Genomic DNA, 16,635 nt, shown 5'->3' on the forward strand with positions numbered 1-16,635 from the left:
CCGTAAGTGATGTTTATAAAATAATACATTGTGAAAAGGTCAAAGTATATGGAGAAAAATTGTAGAATCTGTCATTAGGTGCTTGAGGGTCGTCACACGCGCAATTATAGCCTCGTCTCATGCGTCAACCGAAGCCTCTGACCTCTTTTTTTTTTTTTTTTTTTTGGTGAAAACGGCATTTCATATAACTTTAACTTGAGTACATCCAGCCATATCAAAAGAAAGTAAAGAGGACAACGAGGTGGGACTACCAGCTACTGACCTCTAAGGATTCAAAATGCTGTACCTTCACATTATTATCAGGGCAGGTAATCTTTCACTTCTCCAATTAGGTAGGGGATGGTGGAGATTTTCACCAGTCCTCCTGCCCCCTTCAACAGCAAATTATTGCACCCGAGAAAGGTGCGTAAAACCTTATCTGCACCAAGACTCTAATGCGCAGGACCCAAAATACTATCATAGATGGCTCTTTCATCATCTATAGATAGACGGCTCTCTTTATTATTGCAATACACCGTGTACACACTAACAGTGATCATTGTATTTCAGAAATAAATGAAAGCTGCTTGTCTCCAAGATGGATAATATCTATTGTAAAAGTTGTATTACAGCATATTCGAACTCGATGCACAATGATCTGCCATTGATCGCGTGAAGAGATGTGTGAAGGAGCAGTTCGTTGTATATCTTGGTGCCTGTTGTATAGGTTTCCTTGCTAGATTTCTCATCTTTCTCAAATAATATATGTTGTACCTTCCCTAATTGTGCTCTGCACTTGTTTTTTTTTTTCTGTACCTTAATTGGCCACATCATTATAACCACATGTTCATGCAATGTCCTCTAAGAGTCTTCAATCGCATATTTATAGGTTGAAGCTCGTGGATGATCCATGTTCTAGTTCTTTCGGTTCCGCTGATGATCTATGAGAGCTTTAGTAGCATATTAGAATTGGCCACCCCCTCTCTTTCTCGAGCCCATCCTGCCGGGTATTCCCAAACAGGCCATCTTCTTCTGGTAGGTAAACATCCACAAGTTATGGTCGGTCCTGGCTGGTGCTGAAGTTCCTTAATGGGCAACCTTGTATACCCGTCCTTGCACATTCCATATTAATTTGGTCAAAATTATTTTGGGTGTTGCAATTTTCATTTCTGGTATAATAGGCTGTTAGTTTACCTTGCCAAGCTATCGAAGTCCCAGAGTCCCATTTAACATTCCTACAGCTTCAGCTGAGTTACACAGATACTATACGCTGCATTCATAATGGACGTCCTGTTTCTCGGTCACCGAGTTGGATGTTTATTTGAAAGATCTCATTTATCGTTATATCCAAAGACCTTGGTTCTGGGTATATAACATGTATCCAATTGCCAGCAGAAACCAGTCCTTGAAATTAGAAGAAAAATGTGAAACGTCACCTGTTTCAATCCCTGCCAAGTTCCCAGTTCTATGTGGAAGTTGGTAGCCGGCTGAATGGTATCCAGGGTCCCTTACAGCCAGCACCTACCCCCTTCACGCGCCAATCCCTGACTGCCATTCGCGAGAGGGAATTGCAGGGTGATCAAAATGGGCAACCTGAAACAATACTCAGCAGAGTGTCAAGTCCAGCAGTCACGGTTTTGGATCCAGAAGCCAATTGCCTGAAAGCATAAAAAAGCAACTTCGAAACGATCTGCTACTTCACAACCATCATAACCGTCATTTTTCTGCCTTGGTCATCCATTGATTTATGGCTGTCATGAAATCTCAAATTAAAAGGCTGTCGCCATGTTTGTGGATGCTAATGACAGATACCTTCCAAACCTGGTTTCCCTTCAGCTTTTTGGTGTTTATCTTGCACTGTTTTGTAACTGCTGCAGTCACACTGTTCTAGCCAACAGAATAGAATAACAAATGGATCTATCTAACAACGGGTATTATCAAATTTAACAGAACACGTTAATGCTGTAAGCACATGTTCCCAAATGGATCTGATTTAAAGGGTCAAATTGCAGAAATTATTAAAGATTGAAAGGCTCAATTGACTAGATAGCTTGTGTATGCATCCATCATGCACCATGATATCAACCAGCCAAACTTAAAGAGCCTCCATATCTTGCACTGGCTTCTGCAGGCAAAAATATACACCTACTTAGGGTAAAGAAAATAATAAACCAGTTGGTTATATGAGGTTCTTGACAGGCACTAAAAAATTGACATGAACAGCACTATAATACAAACCGATATATCAGCTGAGATGAAAACCATGTGAACATCACAGATCTCTGAAGTTGCTATAAAATTATCCAACTCCCAAATAAAAAAATCACCAATGAAGTTGTCCAAGTAGTATAGCTACCATATCAGGCCTAGTCTAACACCCCAGAAGGCAGTAAAAGAAAAGGCCCATATCTATAACATGTATGAGTGAATCCAAAATCTTAGTCCAATGAAGGCACCACAATCTCCAATCAAGTTCAGAACCAGAAACGTATCTCAAGGAACCAGAGTGTGATCATTTGCTGGTCTTCGTTTCAACTTATCTGAAATGAGATTAAAAGAAAAGCCTATTTCGTTCTCTCATGGAGTCATGGAATACCCAGATGCATTGCTTTATGAAATCTAATTCATCATAGACAGACATCATCTACGATTATCTGCTTCTCATCAGAGGCAGCATGAAGCCCTCTTCAATGCAAGAAGGATCATAAATCTGCTTCATAGAGATAGGCCTCCCAAAGTCCCAGGCAAGGCAAGGATAGCCTATCTCCATGAAAGCCCACTCCCACTAAAAACAGCCTTGCTACATACTGAAAGAAAAGAAATCTACCTACCCATATTTTGCATGAAATTACAAAATTCTGCCTTTCACAAGCAGGCTTCGCTGTTGGCTGGCTTGAGTGTCTTTTTCAGTTCTATTAAGTTACAGGTCATTAACACCGTAATCCAAGATGAACCTTGCTCTTATTTGCAGTACTTTTCATGATCTACTTCTAATGTCTAATTTACCTCCTTTAAACTCTTCCTAATAAACTTTCGCCGCTTAAGAAGGATCCCCCTCTTCAACATTGTTAAAGCATATTTTAAGTTGAATAATGCTTCAATATCATTTTTACAGTTATGCATGACCACACATACACGCCACGTATAATAGACAAAAAAGGTTAATAAAAGAAGAAATTAAGCACATGCCTTTCATAATCTAGAACAAACTTGCTTGCTTCCAAAATACACATGAATCCTAGATATTTGGTCTAGTATATGGATATGTACTCATCCTTCGAAATCAAAGGTCAAATCTGCAATTTAGCCAATGCTCCATTGTTCGAACACATAAATAATTTTAGGCTACCACCCTCCTTGCCTCAACAGGGTGTACCCTTTAAATGTACAGATGACTGACACTTCTCAAAAACATCATGTATCAGAAATTTTAGCAATAGAAGTATGGAGCCCAATCCTTAGTCTCAGCCTAACAAACTGAGCACTTGAAACATCATTTTGAACGCATACATATTTTAAGAAACAAAACTGAGACCAGATAGAACTACATATACAATTTGTGTGGAAAAGAAGAATATGAAACCTCACCTATTTTGCATTGCCATTTGTGAGATTTTCTATTTAGCCATTCTGGTTTGCCTAGAAATCTATTAAACTGTTTTGATACAATTGATGCACACAGCTTGCTGGATCATTTTGGAAGGGAAGTACCTTCAGATTTTGAAAATAAGACTGAGTCTAAATGTTTTCTGAAATGGTTTGTTCAGGGCTTTTGACATCACATCTTTCTATCTGATAATTCTCAAGGTATGACAAGGTGATCAAATCCTTTCCTCGATTGCTAGTATTTGGTAACCTGGTTCTCTCTTAAGGCTCCTAGCTTCATATCACCTTAATATGACTGAGAGAAGACCTGTACACTTTCACACTTTATGCTTCATACATTTTTCATCCAATTGGAGAAAAATGCACAAACTCATTATCTGACCTGAAATCAATTGGATGTGCTTCCATTGACAATCAACATCATGCTACTGTAAATAAGCTTCTGCAGTGCCTCATCATATTAGCAAAAGGAACCATAAGGTGATACCCACTCAACCACCATCGATACTACATTCAACTAAAAGAACACCAACCCCAAACCCTAGTGCAAAATCATATCCATAACAACTAAAACTTGGATGTGCTTATACAGTCTTCTACTTCGCACCCTGTACAAGTCTAATAGTTTTCCTATCCATGCATCTCTGACAACATGGTGGAATAAACAATCATCACTTCCTCATATTCCTTTACTAGATCAGAGAACAATGATAATATATCTTCCGGTCTCCATCTCAGGGAATAGTTAACCAAATCCCAGAAAAGAAAGCGCCATATTCTCCAACTTATGAAAGAGAATAACCTCATCCGCCTTCTCACAAACTATGTATTTCTATATGCACTAATGCCTTGGTTATGAAGGTTGTAAAAATTCCAGATACATCATCATAAGGTTCATCTGAAAGCTTAAAGTAATAGTTGACTCCAAACCCTCTGTCTCTAAAGCAAAATAGCATGATGTAAGCACTAAAGTCTTCTTACAAGTTTCAATCCATGCTCTTAAAGGTATACCTGAATCATTTTCAATTTCTGAAGGTCACTTAAAAACTTAGACAATAGTTTTGATCCCATGCCCCCTTTTTCTAAAGCACCACAAGTGCAAGGCCCACTCTCTCACAAACAATAGAGCCTCCTTATTCACAAGTTCAATCCAAGTTCTTGCAGATATACCTGAATCATTAAAAGAATTTTCACAAAACCACAAGATTCATAGATGTAGAAATAAAATGCCATTACAACATATGAGGAACAAGTATCGCGCAGATCCTTGATCAGAATAACTAAGAAAATGAAACAGGACAGGGGAGACCAAAATGAGTTTTACCTGAGAAGTAACTTACAGCCAATCCTTCTGCTGCAGCTTTAGGGGCATGTAGACCTCGGTGAGGTACTGGAATCCGAACGAGCTGAGGGCCTGTATCTCAGCCTTCTGCCTCGTCCTCACCATCGACTCCAGCTCCTTCACCCAGCCCTCATTCCTCTTCACAAATTCCTCCTCGAGCAGGTCCTTCCCAGCTTTCACGTCCTGGTCGGTCATGGGCAGCCGGCACTGATCTGGAATCTGGTATTTATCCAGGTCGCTCGGCCGCACCCCCAGCCACTTGATGTCCGGCGTCGTCAAGTTCGAGCTGTCATACGACATGTTCTTCGACCCGCACATGTACACCGACAGGATCTTAAGGCCGTAGGGATCGCTATCAACAAGGGCCAGCACCGGCAGCTTCAGCTCAGCCTTCATCCTCTTTAAGAAAAGCCTGGTGGCGACATCGGGCTGGCCTTTAGCGGTGACAATTATGCAGGGGAATCGGTTGTAGAACCGGTCCTCCGCCAGCCGCATAAAGGCGGCGTCTTTCTCGACCAGGAGGATGAAGAGGGCATCACTCTCAAGGTTACCGACACGGTCGATGTTGGGCGGTATGGCCTTGCCGCCGATGCCCATCTTGGTGCAGTCAATGCGGTCACCATCATCGGTAAAGACAAGGCGGCCGACGACGACACCCTTCTCCGATGCCACGACATGAAGGGAGGATCGGGTGCAGCCGAGCATGCAAGATGCGTCGTCGAGCACGGCGTCGGATTGGGACTGGTCCTGGAAGAGCTTGACGTCGGTGTAGAAGAGGTCACGCTTGGTGACATGGATGTCGCGGAGGAGGACGGCGTAGACGAGGGATAGGACGCGGGCCGTGATGGTGGCCTTGCGGACGGTGGAGAGGTTGGCGAAGGCGCGGGAGGAGGACTTGTCGCGAAGGACGATGCGGTCGAGCTCGGGGACGTAGAGCTGGTTGGAGGCGGAACGGGAGGGCACGTCGAAGGAGAAGCCGCGGCCGGCGAGAATGGAGCGGGCGATGTCGAGGATGGCTCGCTCGATGGCGAGCTTGACAGAGGAGGCGTCGCAGTCGGACACCTCGCGGCAGGCGGAGGAGAGGTTGAGGTCGGAGAGGGTAAGGGTTTTGGAGGAGGAGGCGGCGGCGGACTGGGCCTCGTCGTACATGCGACGGAGGGAGGCGAGGATCTCCGAATCAGGCTTCAGCTGCTTCCGGAGGTCGTGGGCGTGGGAGCTCCCCCTCGCCCGCGATTTTTTGGTGGCCGCCGTGGGGCCGGAGGGACCCGGATCGGCGCGGCGCCGCTTCTTCTCCGACATCTCGGACCGAATGGGGATCGGACAGCAAGCAGCAGGCGGGAAATTTCTAGGGCTTGCCTAAAGAGCCCGGGTTTTGACAACGGCGTTATAACGATTACCCAGCCGTCAAACACCTTTCATGCCTAGGGGGATATTTGATATGGAGTGATCGTCTCATAATTAAGAATAATATGGTTGGAGATGATGAGATTACCACGTTTGCTTGTACCATAGTGATCCTACGCAGCGGTGATCCTAAATCACCTCTACTTCTCAAATCACCGCCCAACCCGCTAATGAGATATCCGTTCTTGAGATCGGAAATCCAAGATTACCCCAAAACAGTGATCCTGGATTGAAAGTTAAAGATAAAAATATCTCTCAATTTAGCAGAAAAAATTGATATATCAATATACTATCAGTATATTGTGTGTGTGTGTGTGTATATATATATATATATATATATATATATATATATATATATATATATATTATTATGTTGATATTATATATTATATTATAATATATTACTAATCATATTATTATTGAAGTTTAACCCCAAAAAAATATTTTTATTGAAGGATAATATATTTTATATGATTAATAAATATATGATAAGGGCTACTAAAAATAAAATATATGACAAAATTATGGAGCTATTATAGAAATTAGTATATTAACTTATATTTTTGATTTATGAGAATTAAAAATACATAAAAAAAATCCATTTAAGATATATCAGGAGTATTTGTGGTATTATGTGGTCGGTGATCTTTGATCTCTGTACCATACCAAACAAGTTATTCATGAATGCCCAGAAATTTTTAATCACTGGACCATGACCTACCAAACATATTGATCTTAGATCACTGGACCATGGCCTACCAAATCACTCCAGCATTCAGATCACTGGGGATCAAATCACCCCAGCATTCGGATCACCGAAGATCTTAGATCACCATGGTGATCCTGTTGGGGTTACCAAACATCCCCTAAAGGGCATCGTTGTTGCAGAGTTGATTTTACCTTTTTTTATGTAATTAAAAAAATATTTTAAAATATAAAGGTAAAAGCCATATCATTAACAACTGAGGCCCAGAGACATTGTAAAAATATGATCTGATTTAGAAAACCTAATTAAACCAGAGTAATATTTTTAGATAAAAAAGAAAAGCTGTTTGCATGTAGATATTTGTGGCATTTTGGAAATGTCGTACGCCATGATAACACCCAATGTGGAGCTTATATCTCTGTTGAGACTTGACTTGAGATATTGTCAGTTCAACAGAGTTCAGCCACAATAACTGATCTGAATATAAAGGATTCAGTTTATTACCGAACCCACCTCGCCAAACCCTCCATCCAAAAAAAGAGAGGAACATGTGGACAATAAAATATTTGACGAAAGAGTTTTGAATTTCTAATTACAGTATACTGAAACTTCAATAGTCTTCATCCTTTTTCCATTTTTCTAAAGCACATAAAATATAATATACCAAAAGGCATATCCTCAATTAGTACAAATATATACAGTGAAATTTAGCCATGCATACCATGTGTACAAGCTTGCAAAGGTATCGATAGATAGACACCCACTGAATTTTTTATAGACAGCATGCTTTCACAACATCTTCAATATCTGGATCATCTCCAGCTTCTTTGTCCTGTTAAAAGAGGAAAACTTCTAAATTAGTAGGAATAAGAAATTCATACAAATCTACGAACTTGAATCTAGAGAAATGCGAAATGATTGCAAGTCTCTTCCGACATAATCATTTGGGGCAATATTCTGGGGATACATGACCTTTCTGGATATCAGATGGGACTGTAGACAGAGAACATGGAAACTAGGTCTCACAAAATAGCAGCCATAACCCAGGGCCATGTGGCCTTTACAGCCAACAGTGTTTGTATGTAGTTCATTTCAGTAGATAAGGAAATGCTAACCTTGTGGATATATGAGATGTTACTAACTCCAGGGCCTGCCACCAGAGTTCCTCCTTGTTGCCTGAAAGCAGCCAATGCAATGTACTCATGAAGCTAAACTAGAAAGAATGATCTTCAAACAAAAAATTCACTAAGCATGGAATGATTGGATATCATGAGTTTCTAAAATTTTTGAATGTTTTATGTGACAATTATTTCAACCAAAACCAATGCTCAGCGAAGAACGAGCTAGACATCTAAGGGTTAACAAAATTAAAGGCAGGGGAAAAAAGAGATAAGAAAAGCCATTTATAATGCCCTCAATTTCAATGAAGATAAAACTTAGATTTATTAACATAATCGAATAAGGAACATGCCACAGATTTCGAGCTACAAGGAAACATGTACTCGGTTGGGAGTGCATGTGTAGTATCAAGAATCAATTTAAGGTAGATAGCTATGATATGAATAGAAAAAGGCAAATGGGAACATGCTCTGATCGAATATGAAACTATAAAGGGAGAAAATAATTGAAGCAATTAAGTTGGTTGGCCAATTTTTGACAGGGGTTATTGATATTTTACGAAAGTTGAACAATGGATCATAATCAGTTTGATTCTTCTAGTTTTGGAATGGCAATATGCAGCTAAGAAAAGAAAGTGCAAACTCATTTACCATATAAAATTGATGCGGTCAGGCTAACATCTTTTTCAAAAGAGAAGTATCAGTATTTAAAAAAATGCAGTTCATGTCTGGTACAGATTGACTGGATGGTCTGCATTATGCCTTCCTCGTCTATGTGGGCTTGAGTTCTTGATCATGTGCAGTATCCAACTGAAACTTCAAGTAATGTGGAGCAATTGTTCTTACCAGAAAATCGAATACCAAGAGAAGAAAAAAAAATATGGGGGTGGTCTTGCACATATTTTGAGAAAGGGATTTGGACAGAGATTGCTAATAAAGTCCTGAAGAAGAAAGAACAAGAAGGATAGTTTGGCAAAAGGTCAAATATAAGTTCTCTTTATGGTTCTGAAAAGCTTCATATCTGAATCAAGAGTAAGTGCTTTCGTCCCTGTTGTTTTTTACATTTTTTTGGACTCTCCCTCATTAACATTTTGTCGAAGTCCTCTTTGTTTAACACTATTTATAGAGACGCTTTCTGCTCGTTCCAAAGGATCATTTTTCAACTAAGCATGCATAACAAGAAAAAAAACCTATAGTTCATTCAAAATAATTAAATCTTTCTTCAAATGTTGCAAAAACCACTGCAGGTAAAATTCAGTAGCCAATCAAGTAAAAAAGTACTAAGGTGGAAGTTCTCTAGATGTCCAACATACCAACCACCTCTGCTCATGGTGTTCTTTTTTAATGACAGCCCCCAGTCCTGTCTATAACCTTCAATGTATGACTGTATAATCTTCATTCCAGCCTGAGATGTCAAAAATCAACTGTATTACATGTATGATCCTGAACCATAAAAGGCAACAAGAATATTTATTTTAAGGCGAAATTCTTCAGAATTAACTTAAAGATTTTTGTTAGGTACCAATGGAGTAAATGTTGTTGATACTCCATAAGCAAAATCAAGAGCATTAAATGATGAATGGCTAGGATCTGCATAAACTTCTGCAACAAAATGCAGTAGCTGTCATAATAGGACAACATAAGGACAATAATCAGAGCAGCAAATATTAGCGTAGAATCCACCATATATCTAGTCAAGAAAAATTGAAAAGTAATCATGCCTCTGTGCATGCATATAATATAATAAATTCACCTATCTGATCAAAGGGTGTGTATGCGTGTTGGGTGTGTGCATGCGTATGTGAAGAGTAGTTTTGCAAAGTCAACAATTTTGATACTTTAAAGCAATGGAAATATAATATAATAAATTCACCTCACTGATCAAAGCTGGATAACTGTAACTTTGATGTACTAAATCACTTTCTCCTAGATGGCAATGGTGTTAGAATTTGGCTCCCAAAATATCGGATTCATGTGGAACACTGGGGTTATTCTCTATGACATAATGAATAATGGATATTCATATATTATCAACATTTAATTCTTGCTTCTTCAGCAAAATCTTGCAAGATGATCAGCAGGGAGATGAGATCTGGAAAGGCCGACAAGAAAAAAAAAGGAGGCATTCTATGTTTGGCATTTGATATTTCTCTACTAAGCAAAATTCAACAAACATATTCTAGCCATGATATAGACAAAGCTGCAATTATGTTGCCAGTGCTAACATGTTCAACACCAACTGCTCGGATACATGTGAATAGCAAATTAAGGTCATAGTACTGGTGATATCATAGCATCATGGAAAGTCAGCTCATGCTTTCAATCTGAAGGTTACCTTTGCCCAAGGTTAAAGACAAGGTTTAGCCTATTTTCTGTGCAGCTACGTAAGAAACTTGTCAGAATCAATAATTTCATAGCTATCAATATTTCATCCAAAAGGCTACTAAAATATGCCATAGAAATGCTGAAAACCAAAATTGTCATATAAACAAGAAAAAGTTTCTGTTTTAAGGTATTTTCTTCTTTTGATCGTGCAATGATATATAGTGCCATGACACACCCTGTTTAGACTAATTTTGGACAGTAGATGATCTAAACAAAACAACCAGTCCCTTAAGAATACATGAATTGTAAGAACTAATGGTTTACATACACTATGCATTACCTAAATTTGTATATTTTTGTTGATTATTATGGCAACACATGTGACTTTCAGATGACACTCATTTAGGTAGCCTACCTCCTTTGAATTTGGTTTGCTGAACAAAAGCCTTCGCCTGGACCAAAATAGTCATAAAGGTCAGGACAAGAACAAGTCTATTTAGAATTATAAATAAGCAGTAAAATCATAAATAATTCTCAACATATAGTAGGAATTAAACCTTGTAGATTGAATATCTTTGCCAACATGTAAAATACAAAAATAAAACTTTTGAACATAGCACATACAATCCATTTTTAAGTTCACCAACTATGACTCTCATGGAATCCTTACAGTGTTAAAGAGGCGAACCTCCAGAAAAATGCATTCTTCAGGAAATTAATGCAGTATAAGACAGAGATCAACTTTTGCAGCATGATTTGCCAAATTTATCACCCAAGAACAAGCAACTAAACATTCACTGATGTCTGAATCAAAACATTATTTCAAGAATGCGTGTGCAGACATATAGTGAGAGTTTTTTTTCCATTTTATTGGGAAAACCATGGAGTCAAGTCCAAATTAATTGAACCATAAATAGGTACAACTAAATGTGTCCGCCTAAGTCGAAGAAGCTAAGGGGGAATCTATAATATTGATTGAGAAAGTGTCAATGTTGCATGGTTAGCCAACCAATATGCAGTCTGGTTCCCTTCCTGGCATATGTGTGAGGTTTTGAAAGTGTGTAGATCAACAGAAAAATTCAATTAAGCAAACCAATATATCACAGAATGTGGATGACTTTGAGAATCTATAAAATCAAAATCTTAAATCACAAAGTTCAGCAATAATTGTAGCAAGAGGAGGATTTATTGGACCAGAAAAAAATGAGGGCACTTTGAGGAAGTAACACACACTGAAGATAGAATAACAGGCCAAGCAGTATATAGGAAAAACAATGGAAATGTATTGAAATTCAAACATTGACTAATAAAGCTATAAAAGGTGAAAAATATACCTGTTATATATGATGTGCATGCCATAATTTTAAAAATAACAGTTAATCATGAATACATACAAGTTATTCGAGTGACTCCAAAAAAGTGTCAATTCCCATATCAATTTCATTCTATCATTCTAAAAGGCAAAGGCAACCTCTATTTTTTTTCAACTAGCATAATCTAAAAGGTGAACTTCTAAGCATCAGCAGCTAAAAACTCTCTACCCTGACCAACTAGTCAAATATCTTATTTAGCAATTATTGTTAAATGAGCTAAAACTTGTTCCGACTTAAATTAGATTATGTTGGACAAAAAGGAGTTAATTTAATGTGCAATGAAAAAATTAATAAGCCACATATCATATGGTTTGTTCAATTGATCTTAAAAGAAGCTTAGAACTTTCTTCTCTATCCCACATTGGAACAATGATAACCAAAGAACTAGCACATTTTGACAGCTCAAACATTCACATAAGTCAAATGACATAGACCTCTTTAAAATAATTAAAGGAATAATATAAAGTTGAGAACTCAACTTTAGGGTAAGGATAAGTAGTTGAGCTGACCTGACTCATGATGAACTTCTTTTAAATGTCATGCTTAAAAGCTTGTTGGTAGGTTAAGTCCACTAAGCATCTTTTGGGCTAGAAATAGAACATGTCAAGACACTTAATTACTATGTTTTCTCCCAAGCCACATGCAATTTCATTGTGATTTTATAGACAATAATTATCCATAGTCTCACATCTATCACACTCTCCTCTTTGTTTCTTTCATGCTACCATATATTTTGAATACGAGCAATTGCATAGGTGGCGCTACTTCCCAGCAACACACTACAGAAAGTATTCTATGAATAATGCATATCACCACTATCTGGCTACAGTTTTCCTCAGGTCAACGTATCTAAACATCTTTGTTTTGAACTCAGATTACTACTTCAGTAAAAGGAACTTATCTGAAGAAAGAACTGAGAAACATTACTTATGTTTATTTTGCTGACCACCAACCTATGTTTTATTGCATTTGGGGTTAATTTTTGCCAACTGAACAATTAAAAATTAATTATACAGTCTTAGAATTTAGAAACATTATTAACAATTACCTGATCGGTGCTACCTGGTCCAATTAAAACAAGTGCAACCCCAGCAGCATCCATGAGCTCCTGCAAACAAATAGTGTGCATCAAACATGTCTGATAAAATATTCTATATAAGTCAAACCAGTTCTTTAGATTATAAGCTTAACTTTCCTGAAACTCAAGGACAAGGACTAATAGACTTTATTCGAGAAATATATACACACAGACATGTACATAAGTACATAAAGTACATACATATATGAATGCATGCATGTATGTACTATAGCTAGCAGTATAATATGTCCTATATAAATGCATGCATGTATGTTCTATAGCTATCTATACACATACATACATACATACATACATACATATGCATAGGATACATGCATTTAAATATGTGCTATAGCCAACAAATTTGCAAATTAAGCATGTTGACAATATAGAAGGAAAAGGTGTTTATTTACTTTACTGATGCAGAATTATATTGTTAACTCAAGATTGGTTAAGAATAAACTCTTCCCGTACTAGTGATATGATTATTATACTATACTCTAGGTTATACTGTGTAGAATTTATATTGCTGGAGGTCCTATATACAAATCCATTGAACTAAAAAAGATTGTTATAATAGAAAGACACAGCTCCTGGTATTCAGCTTCATTTAACGTGTTTAGAGCATGAGTGCAACCATATAGAGCTCGAACAAAATATGGCTTCATTTTTCAAGTCTGCTTTTATTAATTTCTATAGCTTTAAGAGATTTCACTTGGTACAGTCTTCCTTCTAACCAACAGCTTTTGTTGTAAACTTTATCATCATATATGCACCAGGAGATGATAATTTTTGATTAGAAGTGAAATTAGTGGGTAGCCATTATGTCATGCATCTTCCTTAATAAAGCCAGGTCATTACCGTGAATATGGAAGGCCAGAAGCATGAAGAATATTGTGTAGCTCATTTAGAGAAGGGGAATATTACCACAGGAGAAGAGTTTTTTCCGAGGCTTTTTTAACCCTAGACAACATATGTTTTCTAATTAAAAATGGTCTCCTTTTGTATTTGATGAACACCATGTCAGGAAAGCCACACCATGGGCTTGTCAATTCAATTTGTTTTCTTTTCTCAAAAAGCCATTACTGCTACGAAAAATCCCACATTGCCAATTCAGGATGATCCCTTTCTTGAGTTATTTCTTGAATATTTTGTTGCTTAATCGTCTTCATGGAATTCCTATGACAGTTGGACCCTGATTGAGCCCATAAATCTTAAGATTAAGCTCTAGCTGACACTTAGAGGCAACACAAGCTTTATCCTTGCCTTATAGATGGTAAAGTTTCATCAAGCAACCAGATACCTTCCCACTGATAATTTTGTTAGATAATTCATTGGCATATCATTTTGTTCATTGATGGCACTACGCTTTGAATAAATCCTAGTCATGAGTCACGACCAGATCAATCCTTAGCTTTCAAGTTTCAAAAGACCAAAAGTTATTTTTCATATCAAAGTATAGTGTGCATCTGCATACCTTTTTGGAAGCAAGAAGATCAGCTCGCTTACGGCACAGAACACATCTGCAATAAACAGAAAAGAACTAATTATTCATCTACAAGCAACTTTTATATAAAATTCTTCAACATGTTGCACAGGAAAGAAGAAAAAGAATAGAAACATCTTACCCAAAATGGCGTGCAAATGCGACTACAGCTTTCCTATTCTTCCACAAATCAGTTATAGGAATTGCTTTCCCAGTTATATCAAAAACATCTACTCCTTCTAGGGAACTTGTAAGACCTTCAGAAGTAACTGCAGACTTGCTTCCTGTACAGAAACATTTTTCTAAAGCTGAAAGGGGCAATAATAACAAAATCTTTACATGTAAAAGTTTTATAACTTATGATTTCACAGGCATTTAATAGAGAAGGAAAGCATAAAAACCTACTCAAACCACAAAGTAGAGAACTAGTGATGTTTGAATTTGTTTCATGCATTTACCAGATCAAATGACTAAATTGAGTGATAGGATTTCCTTTGAGCAAATCAAAAATAGAAATTTCAATTATGGTCTTCAAATATATGTGAATGGAAAATATCAATGCAGATGATATATGTGTTTCATGTTCGATACTATTTTAACTTGCATTAGTTAGAAATTGCAACATCCAAAAAACGGGAGTAAGTGGTTAAGAAGACATAGCCTGCACAATAATAAACCCCAAATATGAAAATCGCCAAAAGTTAAACAATAGTATAATTACCATATATGTGTGCATATACATACAAACATTTAAATGTACATCCCTATAGCCATCAGCTATCTCTTGGTCTCAATTTCAAGGGTTATTTTTGGTTTTTATATTGTCTAACTTAATATCTTTTGGCTTTGGCGCCTGACAGGTGATTAGATTGCTCTAGAAAAGTCACTTTATTTATCACTATCAGTAGCTTCTTTTGCAGCTCATAAAGTTAAGAGAGGGTCATCCACAGCCTCCACCACTCTAATTAACGCCAAGAATGTGAGCTATGAATTTATGAAAAAAGATCAATTTTAATATTATTAACTGCTTCGTAGACTCCAGGTTAATCTTTGTTGTAGAATTCAATCCATATATCTTTTCCTACCTTTCCGTCCAATACCCATAAATTTCTTGAGGGCCTATCAACTTCTTGTAAACCTATGATTACATCACACGGATAAATGATATAGATATCTAAATTCAAGCACTGACACGTGTAATACAATTTTCTTAAAAACATATGGTAATAGAAACATGCAGCAAATCATTTCTCTAAAAAATCTATGATCTTCTATATATGAAGAAGAGAACTCAAGTAAGATGAGTTCCACGAACGGAAGAAAAAAGAAACGATTAAAACAAGGAGACTAATGAAGAACGAGGAAGGAGGGAACGCTACCAAGAGAATCGGAGGTCGCGGCGACAAGAGGGAGGGAGCGGGAGCGTTCGTTGCTCCTCTTGCGCTGAAATGAGAAGCGAGGGTTCGGACTAGAGTGCTTAGGGTTTCGAAGAAGAGTAGTTGCGTGCCGGTCGCGCCTAGCCTCTATCCAGACGGTGGTAGCGGGTGGAGCAGCGCGCAGCGGCATCGCCATGGGGATTGGAGGTTTGGAAGAGGCCGTCGCCCGGGGCCGCTTGCGGCTTTACAAGAGCCACATCTTCTTTTTTTTTTTTTCTTTTTTTTCTTTTTTTTTCTTTTTTTTTTTTTTTTTTTTTTTTTTTTTTTTGGTAAAAACGGCTACTCATTCAAATAGATCTAACATGAGTACAACCCGCCATGTCCGAAGAAATAAAAGACAACAAATGAGAAGGAGCGTCTATATTAGACGTCCACAACACATCCCCGGAATGCCGGGCCACAAAAGAGGCGACCCAGTCGGCGGCCCTGTTCGCCTCTCTAAACACATGACCCATCTGGAAACCGGCCATCATCTGAGCCTTCCTCCGAGTCTCCCGAATCAGAGGGTGACCGTCACCGTATCTGTCCATCCCCCGGATCCAATCGATCACCACCGCAGAGTCTCCCTCGAGGAACACTCGCTCGGCTCCAAGGACCTGCCTGGCATAGGATAAGCTCTCCCAAGCAGCCCGCAGCTCCGCACCAACAACTGTAATCCCAGGAGTCCGACACCCACCTGCAGCCACCAACCTACCACCGTGATCCCTGATCACAAAGCCGACCCCTCCAGTCAACCCGTTTAGTGACCTACTGCCATCGAAATTTATTTTGAGATAGCCAAG

At 38.3% G+C, this 16,635-nt stretch overlaps 1 protein-coding gene across 1 annotated transcript; it reads right to left on the reverse strand.

Annotated features, from left to right (window-relative positions):
* Window positions 1–1,897: 1,897 nt before the first annotated feature.
* RHL2 (Spo11/DNA topoisomerase VI, subunit A protein) lies at window positions 1,898–16,055 on the reverse strand. The gene is made up of 12 exons (XM_089928057.1): window positions 15,797–16,055; window positions 14,560–14,701; window positions 14,409–14,454; window positions 12,902–12,961; window positions 10,896–10,932; window positions 9,678–9,757; window positions 9,469–9,560; window positions 8,153–8,213; window positions 7,818–7,869; window positions 6,993–7,048; window positions 4,910–6,283; window positions 1,898–2,104 (listed from the first exon to the last, which is right to left on the reverse strand). The coding sequence occupies exons 1-11, from the start codon at window positions 15,987–15,989 to the stop codon at window positions 4,922–4,924; spliced, it is 2,181 nt and encodes a 726-aa protein (XP_089784183.1). The 5' UTR covers window positions 15,990–16,055; the 3' UTR covers window positions 1,898–2,104; window positions 4,910–4,921.
* Window positions 16,056–16,635: the final 580 nt, after the last annotated feature.

The sequence above is a fragment of the Phoenix dactylifera genome, chromosome 17 (genome assembly GCF_051530095.1).
Source record: "Phoenix dactylifera cultivar Ajwa chromosome 17, Ajwa_hap1_PhDact_Kaust_v1.1, whole genome shotgun sequence".
Taxonomy (NCBI): Eukaryota; Viridiplantae; Streptophyta; class Magnoliopsida; order Arecales; family Arecaceae; genus Phoenix; species Phoenix dactylifera.